This window comes from Schistocerca americana, chromosome 10 (assembly GCF_021461395.2).
Source record: "Schistocerca americana isolate TAMUIC-IGC-003095 chromosome 10, iqSchAmer2.1, whole genome shotgun sequence".
NCBI classification, from domain to species: domain Eukaryota; kingdom Metazoa; phylum Arthropoda; class Insecta; order Orthoptera; family Acrididae; genus Schistocerca; species Schistocerca americana.
In genome coordinates this window covers 171,659,281-171,686,533 of record NC_060128.1, presented here as the reverse complement: position 1 = coordinate 171,686,533, position 27,253 = coordinate 171,659,281, and the positions used below count along the sequence as shown (strand labels likewise).

Genomic DNA, 27,253 nt, shown 5'->3' with positions numbered 1-27,253 from the left:
TGCTCATCTATGTCTTACCAACTGGCCTGCAAAAGGCAAATGTGGTGAGCACGTTCCATGTACCTTTTGTGCACTGTGTGCACAGTTTAATCAATGTAAGCTTTACCATACTGATGTGGTGTCCTGTAGACACCAACCTTCTGCAAATCCAAATCATTCTTTAGTGTCGAGAACGCAGTTCTTTGTAGGTGGCTGGAAGATTATTTTAACATAATTTTTCTTTACGATTTTACCTAATTCAGACAAAATATTGCCCACATACGAGAGGAACGCTCTGGGCTTCAAGAGGCCTGTGTCTCCTTTATCTTGTGACTTGTATGTTTACTCCTGATTGAAGCTGTGCTAATATGATGTGAAGAATATATCTTTTCTTTCAATACAAATTGTAGGTTTTCCAGCTCCTTTGCAAGGCTGTCTCTATCATATAAAATATGTACTGGGTGTCTACTGTCCAAAGGACAGCCATAAATTGGGAAACTGTGGTGGCAACTAGATGCCTGCACATACAGATCTGTATATATGGGACCTTGGTAAACAAAACACCCTAATGACCGATCAGCTTTGTGACTGAGTAAGACATACAGAAATCGTAGATGGCCACCTTTTTCCATTCCCACTGTGCATTGTATATTCTTGTGGATTGAATTTAGATGATATAAAAATCGTAAAATAATCCCTGGAAAGCCATGTACATGGAACTGTTAAATGGTACCGAATGTCTAAGTAGTACTGCTGGGTATCTAGAGCTTCCAGACAATCTCTATTATGTGATGTCCACAAAGCAAAACCTGTTTAATTGCTGCCTTCAACAAGTTGTATCCTGAATCCTCACTGCAAGTGGCTAGGGAACTGAACTGCATTCTAGATCCACACAGAGTGGCAAAGTCTTTCCCACACAACTGGTGACAGCAATAATACGACAGCTGCTTGCGTATGCACAGTTCTTATGAGGTTTAAGGAGGGCATTAAGGCAGCTGTCTTACTGTGCACCAGGAAATTATCCAGTTACCCATATAAACTTAATATTAGCAATCCCACAAGGTTCCCCAACACGTTGCAATGAATTTTCTTGCAACCTCGTGCCATGTGATGTGCCACAGGCAAAGCTGACTGCACCTTCCACATGGAGAAGGGACAATTACATACTTCATTTGATGTTAATGTATTATGACATTTTTTGGAAACCGAGTGCCACCACTTTAGGTACCAATATCAGTTCTGCAAACAGAAATTTTGTGAAATTCAGCTCGCTATACATCTACATCCACATTTTGCAAGCCACCTTACAGGGTGTAATAGGGAGTACATTGTCACCACTGGCACTTCCCCCTTTTCTTGTTCGTCATGTACAGTTTGCAGGAAGAACGATTCCCAGTAAGTCTCCATGTGAATTCAAATATGTCTAATTTGATTTTCGTGCTCTTTTCACAAGCTATATATACATGGAAGCAATATACTGATTGAATCTTCTAGCAATGTACACTCTTGAAACTTTAATTGTAGACAATACTGGAGTTTACTGAGCATCTTACGGCTTTCACACTTACTAAATGAACCTATAATAAAACACATTGCTCTTCTTGGGATCTTTTCGATTTCCTCTATCTGGTACTGATCACACAACTGATGAGCAATATTCAAGTATTGGTCAAATGAGTGCTTTGTAAGCTACTTTCTTTGTTGATGGGCTACATTTCCTGAGAGTTCTTCCAATGAATCTCAGTCAGGCATCTGCATTACTCATGATTCATTTTATGTGGTTGTTCCACTTCAAACTGCTCCATATGCATAATATCAGATATTTTATGGAAGTAACTGCTTCCAGTAATTGTTCTGCAACTGTGCAATCATACAATAAAGTGTCTTTCTGTATATATATTCATAATTGTTACATTTTATAAAATGGAGAATCAATTGCCACTCCCTGCACCACGTGTCAATGCTCTGCAGGTCTTCCTGCATTTCACTACAAATTTTCTAGCATTGCTACTTCTCTGTATACAACAACATCATGCACAAAAAGCCTCATGGAACTTCTGACAGTATCTACTAGTTCATTCATATGTATCGCATAATGTAACAGTTCTATAACACACTCTTGGAGCCATGCCACTTTTAGGTCAGAAGATTTTCCTCTGTGTGGAATGACTACTATGTTTTATTTGCTACAAAATCTTCTATGCACTCACACAGCTGGCCTAATAGTGACTATACACTTGTATTTTGTTCATTAGGTGGCACTGCGGAACTGTACTGAATGCCTTCCTGCAGTCAAGGACCACACGTACACCTGGCCACCTGTATCCACTGCTTTCTGCGTCTCATGGACAGACAGAGCAAGAGAGCTGGGTTTCACATGATCACTGTTTATGATCATTGTTTTTGGAAGACACATTGATTCCTAAAGGAGAGATTTTCAGTCTCTAGAAATGTCATAATATGTGGGCATAAAACATGTTCTGAAATTCTACAACAGAAGGACGTAACAGATACGGACCTATAGTTTTGCAAGTGTGTCTGATGGCCATTCTTGAAAATGGGTATGAGGCCCCCCCCCCCCCGCCCCCCTTCCCGAATCATTAGGAATGCTTCATTCCTGTAAGTGTAAGACACTTACAGTAAGCGGCTGCTAAAGTGGGGTGCACGTAAGAAGATAGCAACACAATGGGTTCTCTGTCTCTCTCTCTCTCTCTCTCTCTCTCTCTCTCTCTCTCTCTCCCTCCCCCCCCCCCCCTGTCCCATGCCTCACACTCCACACTCCAGCTGCTGCCAACCCTGGCAACTGGCAACACAAGGGTGAGCACAACAACAACCAAGTCAATGTTTCTGCTTCTGACTCTGCCTAGCAGAATTTATATGCTTGGGAAAACTATTGCTATCATTTCTTAATGTAAAACTCGTAGCGTTTGTTTTACATGACCCATAATTAACACTATAGCGGTTAAGTAACGTTGCTATACCTAAACTATACATTAAGAGGACAAAAGTCATGGGACACTAATATGCACAGATACAGATGGCAGTAATATCACATACATAACACATAAAAGGATGGTACATTGGTGGAGCTGTTATTTGTACTCAGGTGATTCATGTGAAAATGTTTCCAATGTGATTATGGCTGCATGACACAAATTAACAGCTTTGAACACAGAATAGTAGTTTCAGCTCAACACATGGGACATCCTATTTTGGAAATCAGTTGGGAATCCAATTTCGAGATCAGTGTACAAAGAGTGCACCGAGAATATCAAATTTCTTGCATTACCTCTCATTATGGACAAAGCAGTGGCCAATTGCCCTCAATAAATGAGCAAGAGCAGCAGTGTCTGCAAATATCTGTCAGTGGTAATAGATGAGTAACACTGCATGAAATAACCACTGAAATCAATGTGCGATGTATCCGTTATGACGATGCAGTGAAATCTGGCGTTAATGCACTATGGCAGCAGACAACCGACGCGCGTGCCTCTGCTAATCTGCTAACAGCACGCCATCGCCTGCAGCATCTCTGCTGGTCTCATGACCATATTGGTTGAACTCTAGGCAATTGCAAAACCGTGGCATGATCATAAGAGACCCAGTTTCTATCGGTTATAGCTGATGGCAGTGTTCGAGTGTTGTGGCGCAACACTATACGAAGCAATGGATCCAAGTTGTCAACAAGGCACTGTGCAAGTTGGGGTTGGCTCCATAACGTTGTGGGTTGTGTTTACAGGGAATGGACTGGATACTCTGGTCCAAGTGAACTGATCATTGAATGGAAATAGTCACTTGCGGCTAATTGGAGACCATTTTCAGCCATTCATGGATTTTAAATTCCCAAACAACAGTAGACTTTTTATGAATGGCAATGCTCTATGTAACCAGCCACACCTGTTCGTGATCAGTTTGAAGAACATTCTGAACCATATGAGGGAATGGTCTGGCCACCCATATCAAGCGACATGAATCCCATTGAACATTTATGGGACATAATTGAGAGGTTAGTTCATGCACAAAATCCTGCACCAGCAACACTTTTGCAACTGTGGATGGCTGTAGGGGCAGCAAGACTCAATATTTCTGCAGTGGACTTCCAACAATTTGTTGAGTCCACACCATGTCAAGTTGCTACAGTGCACTGGGCAAAAGGAGGTCCAACACGATATTAGGAGGCATCTCATGACTTTTGTCCTCTCATTGTAAAAGAGTGAGGAATTACTGCACTCCCTTTCTTTTGCCATTTTTCTCTGAAGTGTTTGAAAGCATTGCAGCAAAAGAGATTGAAAAATTTCTTATTATAATGATATAATTTTAAAAACCAGTTTGTATTAAAACAAGGAAAAAGCCTGTAAAGCTACCAATGCTCCTCATTAGATAAGAGCAGAAAGATCACAAGAATATTCTGTGGTCTGATCAAAGCATTTGAGCCAGAGAACCAATCCTTAATTCTACAAAAATTACAGATGCATGGAATCTGAGACACTGCTATACAATGGTTCAACTATTACTAAACAGATAGGAAACAAAGAGTAATTCTAACTTCAAATTCAAGCAGTTACTCCTCTAATTGGAAATTGATAGTGGATACCTACCTGTTTACAAATCACTTGCATGATTCTTACTGAAATACTGTTCAGGTGTGTTGGACGATACCAAACAGAGCTAACGTGGGATACTGAATGTATACAGAGAATGTTAGTATGAATGGTCACAGGTTTGTTTTCCCACTGAAAAGTGTCACAGAGATTCTAAAGGAACTAAACTGGCAGAAGCCTGACAACAGATGCAAATTATCCCAAGAAAGTTTCAAAAGCCAGCTTTAAACAAAGAATCTACGAACACACTTCAATCCCCTATGTATTGCTCCCATAAGGATCATGAGGGCAAGATTATACTCAGTACAGTGTGCACAGAGGCACTTAAATAATCATTCTTCCTGTGATTTATGCGTAAATGGAATGGGAAGAAGTCCTAGTAACTGGCACAGTGAGAAGTAGCCTCTGGCTTTCAGAGTACGACTGTAGATGTAGATGGCTCAGACAATGATAATTAAGTTTAAATATGTAAATGGGACATATGCGGTAATCCTCTAATCATTTATAAAGATGGTTATACCCACATTTAGTCTTCTGCCCCTTGAAGAAATTATAGTTTGCCAACAATGGGTGTCCGAGTCTAAAATGGATCTCTTTCTTGCAGACAGAGTCATTGTGCTAACTATAAGAGTGTAAGGAGACCGACATGCATCACGAATGACTGAATGTAAAATCATCATCTTCTTCTTATTTCTCTTGTGTCTTTGCTCTGCATTGGCACAGGGTTGGCAATGTTGTTATTAAAATATTTGGTATGGTTAATTTAAGGGGTGGCCAGATGCCCTTGCTGTCACCACTCCGTTACTCCCCACCCCCTCCTCCACCTCCGGTACAATATGTGTGTACCCCAACTATCTGCATGTAGTGTTATTCATGTGAAAATAAGAGAAAATTTTCTAAATGTCGCAAATTGTGTAACTGAGATGGGATCTGGTAACAGCCTGTTATTCAGTTCATCAGACGTGGGAAACCACCTAAAAACCACATCCAAGCTCGCTGGCACACCGATCCTCCTCGTTAATCTGCTGGCGGATTTGATCCGAGGCTGGTGCACTTTCCCATCCCAGAAGCGGTATTTTTACACACACGGCTATTTGGTTGGGCTACACTCAGAGTCAACAACAAAAATTACCCTGTTGGCATTTTTTGTGATCTTGCCAAGGCCTCTGGCTGTGTTGACCAGAAAATTCTGCTACAAAAACTGAGGTAGTTCAAAACGGTTCAAATGGCTCTGAGCACTATGGGACTTAACTTCTAAGGCCATCAGTCCCCTAGAACTTAGAACTAGTTAAACCTAGCTAACCTAAGGGCATCACACACATCCATGCCCGAGGCAGGATTCGAACCTGCAACCGTAGTGGTCGCGCGGTTTCACACTGTAGCGCCTAGAACTGCTCGGCCACCCCGTCCGGCAACTGAGGTGGTATGGCATTAAAGATCTTCCCATTGCATGGATGGAGTCATATCTTAAATATTAAATATAGTGCACAGAATGTTTCGGTGCTTGGCCCGGTCCTGTTCTTGATCTACATAAATCATTTACTGGGAGCATGGGAGGAGTCTGCCAAAACCGAAATGTTTGCCGATGACACAAGTGTTATCAACAAGGGGTCCACCCCACCATCTTCTGTGGCACTGCAGCTAAAGAGGGTGTCACATACTCAATATTTATTGCACGATAATATTGTGTCAATATATGAGGTGCATTCAATAAGTACAGCAACACATTTACATTGGAAAAAAAAGGCAGAATTGGTTGCGAGACATTGTGGAATATTCTCACTTTAGCTCCTATACTTTCTTGAAGTGCTAACAGGTGACGGCACTATACACAGTCTTCAAATGGTTCAAATGGCTCTAAGCACTATGGGACTTAACATCTGACGTCTTCAGTCCTCTAGACTTAGAACTACTTAAACCTAAGGATATCACACACATCCATGCCCAACGCAGGATTCGAATCTGCGAATGTAGCAGCAGCACGGTTCTGGACTTAAGTGCCTAGAACCGCTCGGCCACAGCGGCCGGCCCGCAGTCTTCAAAATGGTGTCTGTGATGGAGGCATGTTCCCAGCAGGTAGCTGTCATTGGGTCCCTTTCAGCAGAAAACCAGAGTTTCAAAGATATTCGCAAGTGCCTGCAGAATACCTACAGAGACCTGGCAGTGAACAAAGCATGGTGAACCATTGGGAAAGGCCTCTGCCATCATTGCAACAAGGTTGCACAATCCTATCCAATTTCCTCTGTGCTGGCCAGCCACACACATCTGTGACTCCTGCACTGTCAGAGTCTGCAGACACCCTCATTTGAGGCTGCCTTCGCAGCGAATGTGTCATCGCTTGACAATGTGGAACTTGCATGTATTGTAACTGCTGTTGCTATGTGCTTGCTTCAAACACCTCACTGCACAACTGTACGATTCTGTTGGCAGTACTGACACACATCCACCAGTCGGCATACTCAAAAGTGTCCCTTGTCACCTAACAGAAGACCATAAAGAGCAAAGAAGGACAATCTGTCCAGGATTCCTTGCATGTTACGAGACTGATGATGACAACTGTTTGCTGAACATCATCACAGGCAATGAAACATGGGTTCATCACTTCCACTTCGAACCTGAAACAAAACAGCGATCCACGGAGTGGCACCACACCACCTCCCCTCCAAAGTTCCAAGTCACACCTTCAGCTGGCAATAGTCTTCTAGGACTCTGAAGGTGTTATTCTGCTTGATGTCCTCCCTCATGGTGCAAGTGTACAGTGCTACCCTCGGGACATTGAAGAAATGACTTCAGCATGTTTTGTCACCACAAAAATGGAAACGAATTTTTCCTTCTCCACGGCAACACAAGGCCTCGCGCAATTCTACACACCTGAGAGGAGTTCACAAAAATCCTCATGCACCACACACCCCGTATCTTGCACCTTCCAACTTCAATCTGTTTGGCCCAATGAAGGAGGCACTTCCACAGGACGCAGTTCATGGATGATGCGGAGGTTATTTATCCAGCAAGATATTGGCTCCAGCCAACTAGTAAAGTGATAGCAGGCATACAAGCCCTCTGAGTAATGTGGTGTAAGGCCATTGCATTGAACGGAGATTACACTGAAAAATAGGATTTGTAGCCAAAAGAGTGAGGAATAATATGGCAATGGGAATCCTGAATAAAACAAAGCTGCCTTCAGACACAAGTGTGTTGCATTATTTATTGACCATACATCATATTTTGCCAAAAGTCCTGAGGCCAAGAATGGCAGAATATTATTGCACAATATTTATGCATGGGATGGGTCAGAACTCTGCCTTCGCAGCAAATGTGTCATCGCTTGACGGTGTGGAACTTGCGTGTATTGCAATTGCTGTTGCTATGTGCTTGCAAAAAGAAAAACAAGAGGAAGTGGTGGTGGTTAAAAAAAGTGGCCTGGAAAGCACTCTACACACAGCCATAATAAAATGCAAAGAGAAAATGCAGCAGATAAGGGTGACTATGGGAATTTTTTAAGGATGAATGAGGAATCTTTCAACAAACTGAAGAATGGTACTGTTCACATACTAGTTGGATTTAACTTTCTGCAATGCTGGAAGTGATCTATGAACATGAAAAGATTAAGATACTTCATTGTAGAGGATACACAGGTAGTGCTGTTATGTATTTCTGCAACAAATAATTCAAGCTTTGAAAATGAACAAATAAGTATTTGCATTGTTATCTCCCAGCACTTAAAAACACTTTTGTCGAATATTTCTACAGCTAGTTACTGAATATGTATTAAATATGTAACCAAACAACTCCCCTGAATGCACATCAACAGATGATTCCTTTGTCTTTCCGTACTCACATTCATACAACATTGCAAAATCAGTTGTTTACATGTTTGCAAATCACGAAGTCTCAGCAGGGACAGGCGTGTACGGTGGAATACAACCCTTACATGGTACAATATACTGAGCGAGCACCAATATTTTTAAAGCTCTGCTGTCTCCTTGAACGTACTGCGAAAACAGTCAAAACTGCTCTCACACAGTCAATATTAATGCATAATACTCATAATTGTGCAATGAATATTGAGTGTGTGAAGCTACCTTAACCAGACCTCAACTAATGCTCCTTACATAAGAACTTTCTCGTACTTCATCTTGTTACAGACACTGGCATTCTTGCAATACCATACAGTGCTTCCACAAGTACAAAAGTCATGCTTTTTCAGAAGTACATTTGACTCATTTCATGATTAAAAGTGCATTCTGAGAAGCTACATGTATTTTGCTACTGCTATTTCCATTTCTTAGATAACTTATCTTCAAGGAGATTTCCAAACCATACATCTTTTTTGGGTCAAGTGTTAATATGCCCAACAGGCCAACCTGAACCTCTCTGACTATTTTACTGGAAATAAATTGACACTGGCCATTTTGCCTCCTAGCAGTAGCTGGGATAAACAAGTTGACTTAGGCAAAGCCTCATTACACTTGAATGTGTTTAATGCAACAGAGATGCATCAAGCACACAGGATGTCACCCACTAAATGACTCCAGATCACACTTCTAGACTGAAGTTCACCTTACATAGATTTGTACCATCCATGCATTTGGATCATCACTGTCTGACAAACAATTATCTACTGGTAAATTCATCACACTCATCCACGACAATGTCAATGTTTGCAACAACTACAGTAGTACCATCTAAAGTGTCCCCTCCTTCCCAACCCAAGTTTGACCCTAAATTACTAATATCTCTACAGGCCCCCCTTCATTGAACACTTTTTGCTACATACATATTTGTTTGCTCTGACTCCAATGTTGGACAATGCCTGGTACAATGTTCTCATTACTTTCTTTTTTCTAGTCTGCTGTCACAGGTGTACAATACTGATACATGCATTCTGAGTACATTAATGCCTGTATTGTTAGCCACAGGGTTTACATCACAAGTATACTTCTGGCACTGGCCTCTTTTGTTTGGCTGGAGCTCAAGTGGGAGCCACTGGCAAGTTGCAAAGACTTGTCTGCAGAGGGAGTTGGTGGACAGCCAGTTCGTAAGTGACACAGAGAGACAGTAGGCAGAGGACCAATGGGCATCGGTAGAGCGTCATAGGTGGGGGTGCACCCGGGTGGATGTGGTGACTTCGGAGTGTGTAGTGGCTGTTGCAAAGCTTCACGGGAGCTGTGCGTTGTGTGGCAGAACTGGGCTTTGTTGGGGCAATATGTGTCATCTCAGGGAATAGCTTGCAGCATTCAGTCCATGTGAGCTGCTCTGCTAATTGTTATCCTTCTCGGTGAGTCTCGTTATTTTAAAGGTTCTGTTTGGAAGTTGTTCAGTTTTCACTATTAATGGTTACTGTCAAAGCTCTCCTATCCGCAACATACTGAGCTCCTACACCATGTCAGCATAGTTGTTATTTAACTTGGCTCAGTTGTGCCTGTCTTCTTAGGCCTCTCCAGCACCTCACATTCTATGAAACTTCCAGCTTGCTAATTGGTCACTAGTACCATAATTCTGGAAGTTCTTCACCTGACCTGAAAGGAGGATCTAGAAGATAAAGTCTCAACATATCAGGGTAGGTCAGTGTTCTATCTTTCCCTTACATTGCTGTTTTCAGTGAATGTGTTTCATAGCAGTCTTTGGTTCTACAGGGGTAGATGCAGCAAACTATGTTAAAGAGACCTCTCTCCAGCAGTTTGTGTTTACACAGGAAGCCAACAATATTTCCATCATTTTAACATTGAGAAATCATTGTGAATAGTAATAAGAACAATAAATATACATTTCACATGGTGGATAGGAAAGAAATTTCAGATTTTAGCGGATGGTGGTTGGATTTCTACCTACAGCCTTGCCACAGTGGTAACACCAGTTCCCGTCAGATCACTGAAGTTAAGTGTTGTCGGGCTTGGCTAGCATTTGGATGGATCAACTGGCCAGGTCTGCCAAATTATGTTGGCAAGTGGGGTGCACTCAGCCCTTGTGAGGCCAATTGAGGAGCTACTTCATTGATAAGTAGCAATCTGTAGAACGCCAGTGTTATTTCTCCTGATAACGATGTTCTCCTGAGTAGTCCCTGCCCTGATATCCAAATGGGGGACTATTTTACCTCTGAAATATCTTACACAAGAGGATGTCATCATCACATAACCACACAGTAGAGCTGCATGCCCTCAGGAAAAATTATGGCTGTAGTTTCCCCCTGATTTCAGCCTTTCACAGTACCAGCAAAGCACAGCTGTTTTGGTTGATGTTACAAGGCCAGGTAAGTCAATCATTCAGACTATTGGTCCTGCAACTACTGAAAAGGCTGCTGTCCCTCTTCAGGAACAACATGTTTGTCTGACCTCTCAACATATACCTCCTCCGTTGTAGTTGCACCTATGGTACAGTTATCTGCACTGCCTCCCCACCAACGGCAAGGTCCACGGTTCGTGTGGGGTGGGAGTATCACCATAGTGCCCAGAAATGAGGAATGTCCTACCAACAATCAACCCATCCCTCTTAATGTGGTATTCCATCACCCATTCAACCAATCTGACATCCTGGTCCATCCATATGCCACACCCACTCCCAACATCGTGCCACATCCCTGTGGAAGACTCAGGTGCAAAACCCATCTGATTTACACAGCTGTCGCATCCTGCTAAACACCTATAACAGGTGTATTCTATACCATCAGAGGCAGGATCAGCTGCGAAAGCACCACGGCACATACCAGCTTTACTCCAATTTCTAAGCAGCATTTGATGTGTGTATGACCACCAACCAGCTGTCCACCAGAATGAATGGCCACCACTAAATTGTGGCCCAGAGCAGTGTTGACCACCTAGTGGCAGAACAGTCTACTGACGACAGCATGCTCAATTTCAATGGCTGTGTCGCACCTCATTCCTTCTAGACCCTTACCCCAGCACTAGCTTTTCTGAACTACGGGAGGAATTATCCTTGCAACACATCCTTTGTTCCAGTGGCCTCAATAACTGCTATCCCCTGCTCTGCACCCAATTCCACCCTGTCCCAGTACTCTACCTTCTCTCATCCTGCACCCACACCCTCTTCTCCCTCCTCTTTCTACATTCTGTCACCCACTCACCGACATCATCGCCATCATGTGCTGCGCTACCTCACCGACTCTGGAGCCCATGTGTTGCATATCTATCCTGCGCAGCTCCTGCTCCCCTCCCCCCCTCCCCCACGTTCCAGCCATCCCTCCCCAACCCTCCCTCCTGCTCCTCACCTTCTTTCTCACCTCCCTACGACCCCTCACCACAAGTCAAGTTGCAGAACTACAATCCCAAAATTGTGTATTCAGCAGGCACAAGGTAGCTGTACAGGTATGCAGTGTGTCTGATGGGGGGGGGGGGGGGAGAGGAGGGGGGCGGCATGCTATTTTTCAGCATTTAAAGATGCAATTTACAATAGGTGTTCACAGTGGCGGGTGCTGTGTAAGAGCACAAGAGGACGTGAACACCCTAACTTTTGACACCTTGTGAATTCATTGCTTATTTTTGTTTGAATACTGTGAACATAGCATAGATGCTGGAATCTGAAAGAAGCAGCACTTACATCTACTGTGCTACTGCCTCTCTAGACTCCGTGAAACTTGGCATCAGGGTCTCATGCACATCTTCAGTTGTGCACGTTTTAAGGAGCTTTTGCGCATGTGCAACTCGTGGGACGTAATTGCCTTATGCACCAAATACATGTAGATATCACAAACAATGTGCATAATTCACGATGAGCACAGCTACCCCTTGCCACTAAGCTAGAAGTTTCCATCAGTGCCACTAGATGGTAGCACACTGCAGCAGAGTTTTATTCCCGTTCACTTGACATAAACTCTGCTAGATGATAGCACACTCCTCAGATATGCTGATTCTCTCACTATATACTACGGTAAAATCACATCGGACTTCAGTATATGTTAAAATTGTACTGACAGTAAACCTATTTTGTAGATTTCTAAATGAGTTACAGTATACTAAGTTATGAATTTTATGATACAGTAATCCATTTGAGGCGCTGAGAATCATAACGGCCTAAAGCGCATCACCGTCGATTGAAGCATTGCATTTATTCATTCTTCTGGACTCTGTTGATCTTATGGTGCATCAGCTTTATCTGTGCTGTAGTCCCACACTGAACATATGAAACTTCACAAAAAGCTGTATCACTGGTTTCTGGTACGCTCTTAAAAGTGGAATTGACAGCGTTGTTCTTTAGGTCCTTATGGATCTCAGCACCTCATCTGCATTCTAGTCAAGTACCATGTTGATAAACATTGCTACTTGAGTTTAATCATTTCTACAAACGGCACTTTGTGTTTAGAGTTGGTTGTTTACTGTGTGGGAATTGGCTTTCATGTGCAGTGTAAACATGAAATAAGTTGCATCTATTTTAAATGCTTACAGAAAAGTAAAGCTGTGAGGAGAGGTCGTGAGTCATGCTTGGGTAGCTCAGTCAGTAGAGCACTTGCCCGTGAAATGCAAAGGACCTGAGTTCGAGTCTTGGTCCAACACACAAATTTAATGTGTCAGGGAGTTTCGTATCAGCATGTACATCACTGCAGAATCAAAATCTCATTCTGCAAACAGAAAAGGTAAATCACCAGGAAAAGTTAGCCGCAAAGGAACTAGGGCCTCCGAGAACAGATTCCTTGATTGAGAGAGTGATGAAATCAAATAAGTGTGCCTACAAGCGAACATTTAACAAGGAAATGTACAGTCAGCACAAGTTGTTGTGTGAGTGCAGCGTAAGAATATCAGATTTTCAGGCCAAAAGTAACATGAACTAATACATCTGTTAGGGATCTTGTACATTTGTCCCAAAGACTGGAAAAGCACAAAAATTCCCACAAACACAAAAATGCAAAGTGGAGAGCTGTGAAAGCTTACATGTTATTTCATAACTGCCCTACACTGTACTCAATTATGTACAAAACAACAAAATTCCACAACAATAATTCTTTCTTTTGTCAGACAAGTTATGAATCTTTATTATTATCACCACCACCACCGTTATTATTACTGGCAGTGGTTGTAGTTGTATAAACTTGTTGATAAGCATAACTGTTGTACAGCAGACGCTATTAATTTCAGACATTCAAATTTAACTGAATCTAAAAATTTGTATGAATGTGTACCCACAAGCCACCACTGGGCATTCGATAAGTAATGTGACACATTTCTTTTTTGAAAGCAGGTTTGTTTTATTCAGGCTTCCAATACACCATATCCCCCCCCCCCCACTCTTCTTGCTAAGAAACCCTATTTTTCAACATAATCTCCATATGCAATGTGGTGGCTTTACTGGGAGGGCTGCATGCCCACATGGTATTGCTCTACTGGTCAACGCTCAAGCCAACATCTTGTTGCATCAGTAACCTCCCCACCATCCACATACTGCTTCCCACAGAGTGCATTCTTCACTGGACCAAACAGATGAAAGTCAGAAGGTGCGAGATCCGGGCTGTAGGGTGGATGAGGAAGAATGATCCAATGAAGTTCCATTAGCTCCTCTCCGATGTGCAGAATTGTGTGAGGTCTTGCATTGTCATGGAGAAGGAAAAGTTAGTCTGAATTTTTGTGGCAATGAAATGCTTACGTCATTTATTCAATCTCCTGAGCGTAGCGCTGTACACTTCAGGGTTGATCTTTGTGCCGTGACAGAAGACATCAAACAGAATAACCCCTTCAGATTCCCAGAAGACCATTGCCATTACTTTACCAGGTGAGGGTTCATCCTTTAACTTTTTCTTCAGAGGAGAGATGACGTAGCTGCCACTGAAGGGATTGCTGTTTTGTTTCCGGTTCAAGATGTTTGACAAAAAACGGTCACAATTAGCCTCGTAATGCACAAGCAATTCCACATCTATGGCTCCTAATCACTCTTTGTGGTCTTCTGTTAGGCAGCCAAGAATCTAGCAGATGCATATCTTTGACTACCCCAACTGGTGGAGAAGTGTGTTAGCAGTATCAACAGAGAAATCCACATGCATAGAATGGTGTTTGATTATGACCCATCAATCTTGCATGAAATTATAGGGGCTAAAGCGACAATATTCCTTGACATCTCACAACAAATTCTTCATTTTTTCAACCAAAATCAGCTGAGAAAAAAAGGGTTGCATCTCTCATTGAACGTTTCTCGTGTGTGTTTCTCAAAACCTAGCCTACGTTAATATGGGGTCTGTCAAGACAGTACCCCCCCCTCCCCCCCCCCCTCTCTCTCTCTCTCTCTCTCTCTCTCTCTCTCTCTCTCTCTCTCTCTCTCACACACACACACACACACACACACACACACACACAAAAAAAACTTCAATTCCTCTCAACTGCCTTCTTAGGGAAATACAGCAATGAAGGGTATATGGAATGGGGCACAATTGCATATGAGGGGCTTAGGGATGTTCTACATGCCTGTTCTGAAGAAGAATGTAACTCCAGAAGCTGATCTATGGTACTGAACACCTCACCTGTTGGGCTATTTGCTGCCCAATGCCTCACTGAATGGTGAGCAGTTCTCTTCTTTCACTTGACACTGATTTTTCCATATTACCATTCACAGTAGCACCTACTTTTAAAATCGGTAAATTTTCAGCACTTTTTTTTAACTGATTCATTTTCATTTTATTGTCCGTGTCCATAAAACAATCACTTTGACGTTTTGTCTAAAACTTCAGTATGTGCACTTGTCAGGCGAAGGAACAATACAATTAGCGCTAAGCAAAGGGTGGTAAAAAGACTACTCAGTCACAAAGGATTTGAACTGTAATCACAGGCATCATGAATCAGATGTATAAAGGGAATATATACAATAATTACCTTATTCCATTTAACAGATGGAAAGAGAGTAGCTCGAACAACAAATTTTGCTGAATACAAAAGTTCCTGATACAACAGAGAGCTAAAAATACAAAGAGAAAAGAAACTAAGAAATTCCCCAGCATGCTGATGCACAAAAATGAAAGATGAACATGTGAGCTACCTATGACACAACAGCATTCCACTGATAGTTAAGAATGAAGATTATTAACTGAATCAAATGCAAAGCAAACATACTATTACAAGGAATGAATATAAGCACATATTCAGTCCTTAACATGGCAGCTCAGTCTGTACTGCATTATTCCATAAACTCACCAAAAAGATAATGGAAGTATTACACAAATGAGAAAACAGTGTGTAATGTAATTATAAGACATGACGGGACATGCAGGATAAGAAAATAATTCAATTAGTAAACCAGACATCACTTTTCCCTCTGTTGTGTAACGATGTTGCTGTGTGTAACATTTCATTTGTGCATGTACAGAACAGAATACTGACAATATTTATTCTGCATGTCTTAGTATTTTGCAATGTAGGTAGTGATGACTGACTTATCTAAAGCATATCCCAAGGTATGGGTAGGTTTGGAGATGACTTATATTTTGAATTGGCAAAGCCAAAAAATACGAAAACTTAGTTGTGGTGACATTCTAACCTGGATCATAACCTTGCATGTAGGTTGCGCAAAGAATGCAATGACACATGCATATCCATAATTGTTATAGAACATATTTTATACATATATATTGCATTTCAATGAGTGATTTATGTTTGCAATTTTACGATGATTGCAAGTCAAACCAAATGAGTAGTATTGGTAAATCCAATGTACCCTACACCACAGGCACCTTCTGTAATGCTCAACCTGTACATGAATATCAAACACGCTTGTGTGTTCTGGGCATTGAAAAGAAAGAAAGGTACCTGGATACAAACAGAATAGTAGTAAAACTTTACAAAGGGCCATCAGAGAAATCTAAGACTGTGGAACAGCTAAACTGTGAATCAATGTTCATATGACTTTTTTAAAATTAAATCGTGGGGATAGCGAGCTGGATCGGTCAAGGTAAGTGATCAGTTTTTACTATTACCAAAAGTAATAACACATTTGCTCTTAATCATACAAGCATAGGTATTGCCAACATCTGTGCATGGGTGGCCCATTGTATACTTCAGCCATAATATTAATTCAAGTGTTCACTTGCAATAGAGCTAGAAATGTGAGTAGTAACATATACTTCATCAATAATTAAAAAGAGATCAACTTTCTAAAATTCCTTACTCTGTGAAACGGGGGGGAAAAAAATCAGCTTGTGTTTGTAAAACATGGGTGGGAATAAACTAAATGGGAACACAACTAACAATTTAGTACAATGGATAAGAAAATCAAATCTCTGAGTTACACTTTCCCCATCACAGAATATGTTTAAAATGGTCAGGGATAGCACCATGAAACATTTTGAGAGTATGTAAATTAAAGGTCTAATTTTTTTTGTGCCATATTTAAATTATGAACAAGGCATATTTCATTTCAGTGCGGACTGTCAACAAGCTACCGAGTCGCAGTGTTTACAAATATCCACTAAAATAGGAGTAGGGTAAATTTTAAGTAGTGAGTTCCACAAAGGACTCAATCCTTCAGTTTAAATCTTTATTTATCCACAAACGTACATACTGTATAAACTTACTCATCTTTTCCTTAAAACTCAAACACTTAACCAAAACAAACAAAAAAATTGGAGCTGCGAGCACCATATTCAATAAACGCACATTACATATTACAAAGCGTAGGCTCAGAAGTGTAAACGTACTGACGAACTACATATATCAGCCAGCTCTGAGAGTTAGTGTTGTCGTAACATGTGTATTTACAAGTATATTTTGGGAGCTAAATGTCAATATATCTGCTCTTATTTATCGGCACTCACTTGCATCACTGGTCCGCGACCGATTATAGTCTCACCAACCGGAATATCAACTTCATGTTTCGCGTCTCCATCTAACCGCACGAGTGTAATCTTGCTCATTATACGAAATTATTATTAAAATGTAATTGGATTTAATCAAACAGAAGACGAAAGGAAGTAAAAGCATAACAAATTTTCTTTTGCGCCTGAATAAAACCAGTTACCATGACAACCAAAGATCACATACATGATACGTGTTACACTGTTACTGAAAGTCTGGTTTCCTTTCTGTGAAATTATTCGTAATTTCAATAGTTTCAATTTAATTACTTAAAATTTGAGGCTTCACCATTGATTTTGATACATTTTTCATTTTGATTTAGAGGGTTAATCATCTTACCTACTCGTTCTATAATCACTCAGAAAAAATTTCCATATCCTTTCACTATCAATTAAGAATTTACCAATTAACATAAAAACAGCAAAACTGAATGCGTATTATTGTGACTGACATCGCAATAACAATTTTGCTAGTTCGACACGTTGTGGAACAGTAGTAAGCAAAACATGTACATAGAATTAGTAGGAGCATAAAATTTCAGAGTTACTTTTTTACTAGATGTTCACTTAATGATTAATTTTCCTTTTTACTTAGCTGCGAAAGACATAATTTTTGTCCTCCCTCGCGCAGGAGTGTCTCCCGACAGTACGCACAAATGGAATATCTCTGAATGTAAGCTCTGAGATGCCTTCAACAACTTTGGCATACACATCTCTTTCCTGTTGATCGTAGAGGATTCGGAAGGTAGGAACGTTTGTAATGATTAATGTATCGGGTTGTATATTCACAATCTGTTGACCAGTGTCGATTTTCTTAACTATTATTAATTTAATGTGTGTTTGTTAACAGTTCCGTATGCTACTGTAATAGTTTAAAGAAATTAGTACCCTAAATATGTATCTTTAGATTACGGAGATCATGGCTGCAACGTGTTCACATAAATTTTATAACCCTCTTATATTTTAGTCAAGCGTTGCTTATATTAATGATCATTTTATTATGCCATTTTCTTGGTTTTAATATTAATCGCTTTATTACAGATTGGTACCCCATTCCATAGTCGGCCATGGGGGCCTATAAGTATATTCAGGAACTGTATAGAAAGAAGCAAAGTGATGTTATGAAATTTTTGCTTCGTATAAGATGTTGGCAATACAGACAGCTGACGAAAATGCATAGGGCCCCTAGACCCTCACGACCAGATAAAGCTCGAAGATTAGGGTACAGAGCCAAACAAGGTTTGTTGACTACTTTGTGTGTTAACCTACAATTACCAGTGATGATGATTTGTACATGCACCACGCTTACCTCGTGTGTGGGGATATACTGTACCGCTGATAGTTTCCGATAGGTTTTGTAAACTGTTCCATATGAACATCGAGATACTAACGTCTTCATATTTCAGGATTTGTCATCTACCGCATTCGTGTTCGACGAGGTGGTCGTAAGCGCCCTGTACCAAAGGGTGCTACTTACGGAAAGCCTAAAAGCCATGGAGTTAATCAGCTGAAGCCCACACGTAACTTGCAGTCCATTGCTGAGGTCAGTTTCCGAAAATCTGCTAAATACAACTGCTTTGAAATGCAACTTGTGATATTTGTAATTTGACTACGCCGTGAAAAATTGTCTTTGGAGTTATTTTCTTCTACTTTTCTGCAAAAGACCTCGGAAGGAGCGATGTATATGATGAAACATCTAGTGGACTGAGAGTTATGATTGAGTGATCTTCCTTGGATGTCTGATACTCCATAAACCATTCATATATTCGGTTTTTATCTTTCGAATTTGACTAATTGTATGAAATACTTCCTGCAGGAACGAGTTGGAAGGCGTTGTGGTGGTCTGCGAGTGCTTAACTCTTACTGGGTTGCACAGGATTCCACATACAAGTATTATGAAGTAATATTGGTGGATCCGGCTCACAAGGTTAGTTTTCTTACCTTTCAAGCAGTGTTTTCTTGAACATAGTTTGTCTACAAAATGTTTATTATTTGTGTAATATAATTTCTATAATTGCTTCTGTGACCTATGTTTTGTTATTGAGGAGAGTATTGAAATGCAAATTGCTGTGGTAGAATCTTCTGTTGATGTAGGTCACATTGTCTAGGATACACCCAGGCCATTTCCTTGTAGCTTTAGTTATTAACTTGTCCTCTGACCTTGGTTAAAAGAACAGAACTTGTATCACTCATCTATAATGAGTTGACTGTTACATCAATGTTATTGAATAGACGTATTTGAACACATTCCTTGGATTTTGTGACTATTAACAAACTGTTGCGAAACTTGTGTGTGTCGCATGAAGCCAATTTGAAACTGCAACATAACAAAAGGGTTGATGCCCTGACTTTTCCTTGGGTGTTGACTTGACACACAGATTTACATTGTGTATCGTGCTTGTTCCATGTAAACTGTCAGTTATTACATGCTTATTGGCTAGGTGAAGTTGTTTGTTTTACTCTGAAATTTTTGTGCAGGTTCTTTTTAAGAAATCTGGCCTGCTGACACTGTTTCTCCTTTTCAATATTTGGGTATCTTTGAGAAAGAACATGAATGCTATCTAGGTGAACGGCTGATCGTTGCAATTGAGTTCAACATTGAATTAATTGGACAAATTTGCTACCCAGAAATAGGCCTAAGCAGTTTAGTATACTGTAAATATATTTTACTCTACATAAGCCAGGAAGTCTCTCCCGATTGATAGCTCATTGAATTTTGGGATTCCCGGCTCCACATCTCTTGCAGATTCCTGCTGGAAACCAATCTCGTAGGGTCATTGCATTTGTTTTTACTTCCTTTTGTGGGGTATGTTGTTCTGTCCAATAACATTCCTTACATTCACTTTGATCTGTACATAAACTGATGGTGGCTCTGTAAACCAGTATTTTTTTTTACTACTGGCAGTGGCATTGGACAAAAGTATTTTTTCATGTGCACAACTTTAACTATGTGTTTCAGAATGCATATAAGTGGTTGAAGTGACTGGACTGCTCACCTTGAAATGTTGGTTGAGATAATACTGATCCATAGAGTAGCCCCAAGTCTAGATGAAGCTGTAAGGTGAGAATTTGGTTGAAGAGTGGAAGCCAACAAATGTAAATGCAAGTAATGGTTGTGGTGACAGATTGTCCTGTAGTACAGCCTATTGACATCCACACCATAATGAAAGGCACTTTCCCATACTTAAAAGTATCTTCCATCATAAAAGTAAAACTGCAGGGTACACACAATATACACATATTGTAAATACTGTATGAAAAATGCAAGGGGATCTATTATGTAACTTTCACCCATACAAGTGGTAAGTTTTCAGCTGCTGCAATTGTCTTTGTTGGACTTTCCTTTCAACAGCTAACATTTGTGCGAAAACCATACACAGAACAGTGAAAGTGTTTTTGTACAGAAAATAGTAAATATGAATACTTGTAGCTGTAGGTGCCTAAGTGTGTGTCAATTGTAAAGCTGTTTGTAAAGTTCTAGTCATTTGAGTTACAGAGTATGTGAATATGTTCATGGCAAATGAGTGGAATAATTGTCATAAAAAGCACGCAAATTGTAAATAGTACTATCAAAGTCTCCCACTTGTTGTCTTTTATGTATTGAAGCAGCATTTTATTGATTAGTTGCAACATTTAAAGAATGTGTGGCAGAACACATCAGTGCAGTGTAAGAGTTGTAACATGTAATTAACATCAGCAGGTGAGTGCTGAAGATCAGTGTAGTGAGTTTTTTCAGAAATATATTGGGACATGCAACAAAGCAGCTGCACAAGTAGTTATTGGGGTTTGAAGAGGTGGTGAAATGTTGCTAACTGTGGTCATACCCACGTTTTCTTCTAAATGTGCTCACACTGTAAATCAGCATATTTGAAAATGCTTAATCTGGTTAAGAATGAAAGTTGACAAGGCATAAATTAGCCAGATGTTAACTGAAAGTGGTTGTAATTTTAATGTATTGGTATCTGACTTCCTGCCACTGTTGCACAATAAACTGTACTGCAAAATATGTCTTGGCTAAACCTTGAATACACTGTATCATTGAAATAGTAGGCTTTTATAATATGTAATTATAAATACGTTATTCCGAATTATGGCATATTAGCTTAAGTGACAATGAACTTTTTCTTCTTGTTCAGAGGGGCAGTGAAACCATATTATTTGCTGTCACAAATATTTGGCTATTGTTCTCCGAATACGTCACACTTTCTGGGTGTGCCATTTTTCCGAATGTCTTGTGATTTTAGTGTGCGGTTAGGATGGAACCTGAATACAGTACGAATTGTCACAAAACACTTTGTTGTGGTGACACTGATCTGTAGCATAGTCTAAGGTCTAGGTTAAGTAAGGTTAACAATTTGGTTGCAAATTGGTGAAGCCTAGAAATGTGAGAGCAAAAGACCTGATTGTGGTGACAGGCTTACCTATATCACAGTAGTGAAAGTGTAACCTTGCTTTTCAGGAACAATAGGCATTTTCTCAAGTACATTGAAATTCTGTAGGATGTTGGTATAGGACACAGCCTCAATTGATAGAATTACATATTTCCTGTTTCATGAAACTATTAATTTTTAAGCAAATATAGCTTGTTGTGGCTAGTTCGTAGCATGCTCACATTGATTGTTGCAGAAGGGCCACATGTGACATTGTTCCACCAGTGTTGATACTGTATCGAGAACTGATGTATTATGAAATTTCAACTTCGTAAACTCTGTAAGATTTTCCTGTTCACACACAGAATGTGGAGAGAATTAAGGAGGTTATTTCGTGGGTTACCTAGCTGAGTGTACACTGAGGTTGAAAAGTCATACCACCTCCTAATAAGTCAGACCACCTTTTGCCCAATATAGATAGTTCAACATGTCATTGGAATTCCCTTGCAGAAATACTGAGCGATGCTACCTTTGCGGCCATCTATACTGAGCGATGCTACCTTTGTGGCCATCTATACTGAGCGATGCTACCTTTGTGGCCATCTATACTGAGCGATGCTACCTTTGTGGCCATCTATACTGAGCGATGCTACCTTTGTGGCCATCTATACTGAGCGATGCTACCTTTGTGGCCATCTATAATTGCGAAAGTGTTGCTGGTACAGGATTTTGTGCATAAACTGATCTCCCAATTATGTCCTGTAAATGTTTGATGGATAGCCATCATTGGCCTGAATTGTCCAAAATGTTCTTCAAACCAGCCACAAATAGTTGTGGTCCAATGACATGTTTGGAAACATGAAGTCGATGAATGGCTGCAAATGCTCTTAGTAACTGTACGTAACCATTTCCAGTCAGTGATGGGATCACTTGGACCAGAGGACCCAGTCTGTTCCATGTAAACACAGTCCACACCATTATGGAGCCACCACCAGTGTGCAGAGTGCGTTATCTGCAAATAGGGTCCATGGTGTCTGTGCTGCACTTAAATTGTATCCTCAGGTCTTACCAATTGAAATTGGGATTCAATTGACCAGGCCAATTCTGCAGTCTAAGGCCCAAGCAATATAGTGATGATCCCAGCAGAGGCACTACAGGCGATATTGTGCATTTAGCAAAGGCATGTGTTAGTTGTCTGCTGTCATAGCCCATTAACACAAAGTTCTGCAACACAGTCCTAACATATATGCTCATCACACATCCCACTTCATTTGTGTGGTTATTTCAGTAAGTGTTGCTTGTCTAAGTGCAAACAGCTCTAAGCAAATGTGACTGCTCTCGGTCATTGCGTTCAGGCCATCGGCCACTGCATTGTCTGTGGTGAGAGGTAATGTCTGAAATTTTGTATTCTCAACATGCTCTTGATGATGTAGTAGATCATGGAATATTGAATCCTGAAACAATTTCTGGAATGAAATACACCATGTGTCCGGCTCCAACTACCATTCCATGTTCAAAGTCTGTTAATTTCCATTGTGCAGCCATAATCATGTCGGAAACCTTTTCATGTGAATCACCTGGGTACAAATGACAGTTCTGCCAATGCATTGCACTTATACCTCGTGTACACTATTGTTACAACATGAATTTTGTCACCTCAGTGTATGTTCTGTTGAGGATATTGCTTGACACAGACATTACACCTTTTTTCTTTTTTTCCCCCATTGAAGTGAGTAAACTTTGTCTGGCAGAACTGTAGTGCAGTAATTCTTTCAAAAATGCTGCAAGCATCCGTTTTGAGGAAACCAGCACGTCCACTTTCCTCAACACTAAAGTTGTGGTATGGCATCAGTTTACTTGGTTCTGTACACTTTGTAGATTACTTTAGGACATACATTTTGTTCCTGTTTCATGCTAAATATTTTTTTATCATTTGTGTATAAGTGCATTGAAAATATGGATAATGTGAATGGCTGATAAGTCACATACAGTGTGCTCGGATTCTGTGGTGTGATTGGTTGATGATCATGTCTTGCTCTGTGATCCTCACAAAAGCACAGCACAATCTTGGGTTCAGTTGCTGAAGCTATTGTGCCTTATTTGCTGCATTCGTATTTATGCTCGCGTATTTCAAAAGTAGGCAGTTTCAGTGGTCCATCGCATTAGTGATATATCCAAGCAACTTTTTTGTTCTTCTGTTCGTTATACTCAAGTGCCAGGTGATAGTGGTATGTAAAGATAGTACATTTAGTGTTCATACTGCCATTAGGATACCTTTAGTTGTTTGATACGGCATTGTATGCCAAAGGCAAGGTTGCGGATTTAAAGTCTCTGTTGTTAGCAATAGTTTAATCTGTAAGGCAGTGTCAAAGTAGCACACTGATAGTGGCAAAGTGACAGATTTATTTTGGAATTGGTTGTTTTATTCCTGTGGGTTTCTTAAATTAGGCAGTATAACATTTGATGTTCCTTGTTGTATTTTTACCTGTGACACTGAATCACTTCTCCTTTATGGTTTAGCAATACGCTTAACAAGTTAACCAAAACTTCTATACACTTGGAAATACTTTTCTTCATGAGAGGAGAGGAGGGGAGCAGGCAGTAGTAGTCAAAAGTATACAATGCATTCTTTTGCTGATTCATTGATTCACAGAACTTAGGTATTCATTTCTGCATGCCTTTATATTTTTGCAGGATGTTTTGCCTGACGTGCACCAGAGTTTTAAGTTTCATTTGCATTCCCTGATGCAATGAACTGATTTTTTTTCAAGATCAGTACTAGTCACTACATGTTTGAGGTGTAGTTTGTGATCCAGAACAATACTGGAACTGTTAGTTATCTTATAAGATTACTTCTATGGCAAATTTTTTGTTGCAGTGGCAGTTGACATCAGTTTGTGTGTCAGCATTAATATATATGAACTTAATAGTATAATATTGCAGCTGTTTAAGATTGTGTAAGGGAATTAAACACTTGGAAAAAATTTTGGTCTGTTTCTTGCAGGCAATTCGCCGAGATGCTAAGATAAACTGGATATGCAAACCAGTGATGAAGCATCGGGAGCTGCGCGGACTTACCTCTGCTGGTCGCAAGTCTCGTGGCCTCGGCAAGGGTCATCGCTACAGCCAGACCAAGGGAGGATCCAGGCGAGCCAACTGGCTCAGGAGAAACTCTCTGCAACTCAGAAGGAAACGTTGATTGTGTTTTGTTGGTGGAAAGCAATAAAGTTCTTTTTGTGGTCTTCTACTTTTCAGACTTCTCCCTCTTATTCATAATCCATTTCCCATGCTATGAGTTACTTTTGCCCTTTTGTACATTCAAAATTCTGAAACTTTTTGATGCTGATTGAATATTAATACTTGCTGCCAAGAAATACAGTGACCACAGGTGCACAATAAACAGCAATCAGTAATATCAAAAGACCACCATGGAATTACCTTTGTTGTGAATAGGTTTTTAAGCAATCTATCCAGAAGTTGACTCACATTACAATTGATAAATTGTAATAATGATCATTTTAGCTATTAGTTATTTTGGGTTCACGTTTGATTGAAAGTGGTGGGCGGACAGATGTAAGAGGAAATAAGGTAGTTTACAGGGCGCAGTAGTAATGGGATTTCTTCATCAATCCTCAAGGGGAATTGTCAAAATCTCTTGAAACATCGTGAGAAAGGTGGAACTGTATTGCTCTCTTCTGGCTCAACTTTAAGTGGACACTTTCGGGTTCCAGGAATATTTAAGTTATTTAGACTCGAAGAAATCACAGAACTCGACTCATCTTGAATGGTATTAAGAAACATGCCTGTATTTTCCATTAATAGGCTAATTCAGTTGCAGAGGAAATATTGCTGTGTTTTTCCTTCTAAACTTCGTATTCAAATTTTCTAATGCCAAGTGAAACATTGCAGTGATTAAAAACATTGTCTCTAGGAAATAGCTTATTTGGCTATTGATGAAAGCAACATATATTTGTTGAAGATAGTTTACAGATTTCACTTGTATTGACACAGCTGGAGTATGAGACTCATTTTATCGGGGAAATAATGGGCAATGTGACATTCATATACAGGTAGCAAATAATGTGTGAATGTGAAAAATTACAAAGTGATTCTAAGAATATTGCCACAAATTGTGTGGTCACTGTACACTCCAAAGTGGTTAGGGACAAACGTGTTTTTAGGTCATAATTACAGATTTTCACTGTACATTTACTCAATTCTAGCACAAGAATTTTACCACTGAAAACATAAAAAGAAAGTCCCAGATGTTTACCTGTGCTCCTAAAATGGATGGCTGTTTAAAATTTAGAGGCATTTTTCATTTCATATGTAAAATAATTATTACATTTGCAATATGTGACACAAATTCTTATGACACTCAGGTCTCCTAATCAAATTTGAAAATAAAAATGTCTGGGATATATTTTACTGTTGGTGTACTGAAGGTAGAGAGGAAGTGGTTACAGGATACAAAGAGAACAAATCTTAATACATTAATACCATCATTTAATGACACCAAGTTTTGTCCGTGACATACCTAGAAACAAAATTCACAACCACAGAAGATTAATAATGTGCCATTATTATACCTGCACTAGTAATTTACAGAGATTAGCTATTAGTTGATGCCTGACTGCCTTGCATCTTTGTCATCAGTACACTCTATTAGTATTAAACTGAGTAAAGCTCTCTTGTTGCTATCTGCGTCCCACACAGCAAGTATCACTTGGCATTATAATGCACAGTCCAGTCACATCAGTATTACTACATGTCCAAAGTCTGATAAATGATCTTTTTCAGCTTGGAAATTCAGGAAGTCAGTGAGGTTCTGGGAGGTACCAACAGGGATTTGGAACCGTGCCGACTCCAGTGCAGTGGACAGCTGCACTAGGCTTCTTACTGTTAGTTGGGGATTTATGCCGTGAACAGCCCAATCGAGGTGGTGGTCACCACAGTTTCTTGATTGGGCTTAAATCCAGCAAGTTTGATGGCGAAGGGAGTACTGTAAACTCATATTGGTGCCTTTTGAACCAAACATGTATACAGTGAGCTGTGACATGCTGCATTGACTGCTGGTAGATGCCATTTCTCTGAGGAAAAATACGTTGCATGCAGGGGTGGACATGGTTCGCAAGGATAGACACAAAATTGTGTAGATCCATTATGCCCTCAAGAATGAAAAGATCGCCAAGGGAATTCCACAGAAATATTCCCAGACATAGTGCTCCCTCCTTCACTCTGGACCATCATTGCTGCAGGGCTGTACATGCCAAGTCATCTGCCTATTGGAGCATAAAATGTGATTCATCTAAAAAGGACACCTGTCACCACTCAGTGGATGTCCAATTCCAGTACTGGTGTGCAAATTCCAGCATTTGTCAGCATGGGTGCATGAACCAGGTGGCTGCTACAGAGGTTTGTATTCAGCAACATTCGATGAACAGTGGTTGAAAAGATACTGTTGGTAGTCGCTAGGTTCATCTGGGTGGTCACTTGCTCAACAGTAGTGTGCCTCTTTGGCC

The 27,253-nt window shown here is 40.3% G+C and overlaps 2 protein-coding genes across 2 annotated transcripts in view; one reads left to right on the top strand and one right to left on the bottom strand.

Annotated features, from left to right (window-relative positions):
* The window catches only part of LOC124552496 (aprataxin and PNK-like factor), a 77,446-nt gene extending 59,913 nt beyond the window's left edge, over positions 1-17,533 (bottom strand). Inside the window, exon 1 of the mRNA XM_047126779.1 lies at positions 17,323-17,533. Within this exon, the coding sequence (XP_046982735.1) occupies positions 17,323-17,421 (99 nt within the window). The 5' untranslated portion in view covers positions 17,422-17,533. The remainder of the gene's footprint in view (positions 1-17,322) is intronic.
* A 423-nt stretch (positions 17,534-17,956) lies between these two features.
* LOC124552673 (60S ribosomal protein L15) lies at positions 17,957-24,978 on the top strand. Its single transcript, XM_047126997.1, has 5 exons — positions 17,957-18,106; positions 18,403-18,600; positions 18,768-18,904; positions 19,178-19,288; positions 24,736-24,978. The coding sequence occupies exons 2-5, from the start codon at positions 18,429-18,431 to the stop codon at positions 24,928-24,930; spliced, it is 615 nt and encodes a 204-aa protein (XP_046982953.1). The 5' UTR covers positions 17,957-18,106; positions 18,403-18,428; the 3' UTR covers positions 24,931-24,978.
* The last annotated feature ends 2,275 nt before the right edge of the window (positions 24,979-27,253 follow it).